Below are 3,472 nucleotides of genomic sequence, written 5' to 3'. Positions count from 1 at the left end.
ATTATCTTGTTTGTGTGTTGAATTTCTTTCAAAGGTATAGGTATTCAAGCATTTTCTGCACTAGGTGTTTCTAATATTGAAGTAACAGATTAGAAGTAATGCAGGTAGTTAATACCATCCAGCAACAATTCATGGGCTACTTTTTTATGAAACCAACAATTGAACTGACTGTCACATAATAACATTTGAAGGGGTTAGTATGTTTAGGGATGTATTCCATCTTGTTACTGAAGCACCCTAACCATTAGACCAATAGTTATATTTGACAGTATTATCTTGTTGGATATTTATATTTAAAATAGTGTTATTTTGCTTGATTACTATAATTACAAACCACCAAGAGGATCCTGTGTAACACTAACAATGATGTAATCTATAATCAGCATTAATAACTGTGAATAACATTTATGTTTTGATATTTTCTTAGAAGTAAATTAAATCAAAATTATTAGACACTGTTCAAATGCATCAGAGCAATTTAATAGTTAAAGCAATAACAATTTAAATCAATATATACGGATTTCAACAATGTTATCTCTGCCTTCCCGTCATTGAATATTTATGAAATTTCACATAGTTAATGGAATGATAAAATTATGCTCTCAGTAACTAAAGAAAAAAAGGTATATTTTTGATGCTCTCGTTCTCATTACAAAGTTTAATGCATATTCAAAATTATTATAGGTTAGAGGATTTACAAATTTCAAAGAAACAGAGCATACTCATATTAAACGATAATCAAACTATTACAAATTGATAAATAAAAAAGCTTTAATTATTAAGGATTAAAAGATAATTGAATTATTACAAAATGAAGTATTTTAGTATTACTATGAAATAAAGAAGACTTAAGTTATCAAGAATGAAAGAGCAATTAAACTATTATAAATTATTGTTATTAACGTTTCTAATTACTAAGCAATAAATGAAGTACATTTGGAAGAGACTTAAATGCCAAAGGATGAAAGGAGGTTCAAACAATTACGGAGTAAAGAATGTGCTAATTATTAGGTATTAAAAGTTGCACAGAGGTCAATAATGCTAAAACATTAAAGATGCTATAATAATTATTAGAGGATTAAATTATGTGGACATTATTATTGAAAGATGTACAAATTACTGACGAAAGATTAAAGGATGTACAAAATACTAGAAACTATATTCAAATTAATAAGAAATAACTGATGTTCAAATTACTATACTGTTTTATTTCCGAAACTATTGACAAGTAGGTTTTAAAATTCTAAAACAAAATTAGAGTGAAATCAGATCTCGGGTATGAAATACAACATCTTAGTCACAACAATATTTGTTACAATAAACAATTTTCAAAGTATAGTTATAGATCACAATACCATAACTTGGATGTATAATCACGTGATGACACATTTATCTGAATTAATAGCATGTATTTCATTTGAAACATTCCTCATTTCTACCTGGTTTGAGAGGGATAAACTATACAGGCAAGATGAAAAAAAACGAGTTTTGGGGTCAGAGAAAGTGCCTAACGAAATAAACATCTGAAAACAAAAATACAACAAGTTTTTTTCTATTTACAACTGAAATGATTTAATCAGTGCGACAAAAACAAGCTAATAGTGAATACTCTTCAAGAAAGCACGTTCAATTTTAAAACTAAACTTACTTGCAAAATTATACAAGCCTGAAAAACAAAAAAATAGGAAAACGTAAGTTTTTGTGGAGTTAAGAGATTTTCATAATGGTAAACCATTATGGAGACTCATAACTTTGGAAAACATATTCAATTTATTACAAAAATATTGCATTTATTTACAAAGTAATCATTCAGTGATTTCCCTTAGCAATATCTATCTATTTATCCACCTTTAATGTTATGGCCAATAACATAGTAAATACATCAAGAGTAAAATAAAACATCACTCATCCAGTTTTTGGAACTTTTTAACACGTTTCCACTCTCCAGTGCTATAATTCATCTGAAAATGTGTTTCTACAATAAAAGTTTGAAGAGTTCCATTAGTTTGAACAATAGTTTCTTCATTTTCACTCAGTTTTATGGTTACGATACTCCCGAGATGAGGACATGGATTTTCTGATTCACAAAAAGAAAGTATGTTAAGATTCCTTCACATTTTACTCAAACATACAACTCTATTTAAAGACAAGCCTTACACACATGTTTAAAGGTAAGTATACTCTATAACTTACTCTGTTAAATAATTTTACTTGTAAAACACTAATTAATTAAGATATTTTTAATTAACAGTATCTTCTGTTGTAAGAACAATTCTGAATGTCGAAATTTTGTACTTTACGAAACAGTTCTCAATACTCGGACATTTTTATTTTAGTTGTCAGCATTGGAGTTTAAACTGTAAGAGCATCTGTGAATGGTGAAAATGTTTAAAACGTTCTCACTCAATGTTGGAACTTTGTATTTTAGTTACCACTGGGAGAACTTTATAATGGTAAAATCGACTTCCAATATTGGAAATTTTTATTCTATAAAACGTTTTTGAATGGTTAAAAAGAAACTGAAACCTTCAGAGTACAATATATTCATTGTATGTGTTGGTGGACTGTTATATATATATATCATCATTAGGCTAGGTTAGTGTGCCTTGGAGACAAATGATGTAATTGGCAAAACACAGAAAACTTGTAATGTGTTACTACGCTCTCAAATAAAAAACAAGGTGATACTGTTTAACACACAAAAGTTTTTATACATCCTAATCAATAAAAAAATATATGCACTCTTTCCAATTATTTTTACAAAATGCTTTCTGTTACATGTTTAGAGAAACAGTAAGACTGAAGATAATTAACATGTGATGTAGAAATATTTACTACGTTTCTAGTATTTACCAACGTACCTCTTGAGCCAGCCATGAAACCCAAGATGAGAGCTTTCTCTGGTCTTGTCACCTTATTGGAATTGTTAAACATTTCTTGTGCTTCTAACATCTGCTCTTTCTGTTGAAATAACAGGCAATTGTTAAATGTCTAACCTTTCTGTTGAAATAACAGGCAATTGTTAAATGTCTACCCTTTCTGTTGAAGTAACAAGTAATGGTTAAATGTCTACCCTTTCTGTTAAAGTAACAAGTAATGGTTAAATGTCTACCCTTTTTGTTAAAGTAACAAGTAATGGTTAAATGTCTACCCTTTTTGTTGAAGTAACAAGTAATGGTTAAATGTCTACCCTTTCTGTTAAAGTAACAAGTAATGGTTAAATGTCTACCCTTTCTGTTAAAGTAACAAGTAATGGTTAAATGTCTACCCTTTCTGTTGAAATAACAGGTAATTAATTGTTAAATGTCTACCCTTTCTGTTAAAGTAACAAGTAATTGTTAAATGTCTACCCTTTCTGTTGAAGTAACAAGTACTGATTAAATGTCTACCTTTTCTGTTAAAGTAACAAGTACTGATTAAATGTCTACACTTTCTGTTAAAGTAACAAGTAATGGTTAAATGTCTACCCTTT

General features: G+C 28.7%; 1 protein-coding gene across 3 annotated transcripts in view; it reads right to left on the bottom strand.

Annotated features, from left to right (window-relative positions):
* Positions 1-458: 458 nt before the first annotated feature.
* LOC106474560 (negative elongation factor A-like) overlaps positions 459-3,472 on the bottom strand; it is a 27,608-nt gene continuing 24,594 nt past the window's right edge. For all 3 annotated transcript variants that reach the window (XM_013935249.2, XM_022402879.1, XM_022402878.1), the window contains 2 exons: positions 2,862-2,961; positions 459-2,077 (listed from right to left, as the gene is read on the bottom strand). In XM_013935249.2, coding sequence (XP_013790703.1) covers positions 1,902-2,077; positions 2,862-2,961 — 276 coding nt within the window. In that variant the 3' untranslated portion in view covers positions 459-1,901. The remainder of the gene's footprint in view (positions 2,078-2,861; positions 2,962-3,472) is intronic.

The sequence above is a fragment of the Limulus polyphemus genome, unplaced genomic scaffold (assembly GCF_000517525.1).
Source record: "Limulus polyphemus unplaced genomic scaffold, Limulus_polyphemus-2.1.2 Scaffold7358, whole genome shotgun sequence".
In the NCBI taxonomy this organism is placed as follows: Eukaryota; Metazoa; Arthropoda; class Merostomata; order Xiphosura; family Limulidae; genus Limulus; species Limulus polyphemus.
The sequence above is the reverse complement of the archived record's forward strand: the minus strand, read 5'-3'. Positions and strand labels throughout refer to the sequence as shown.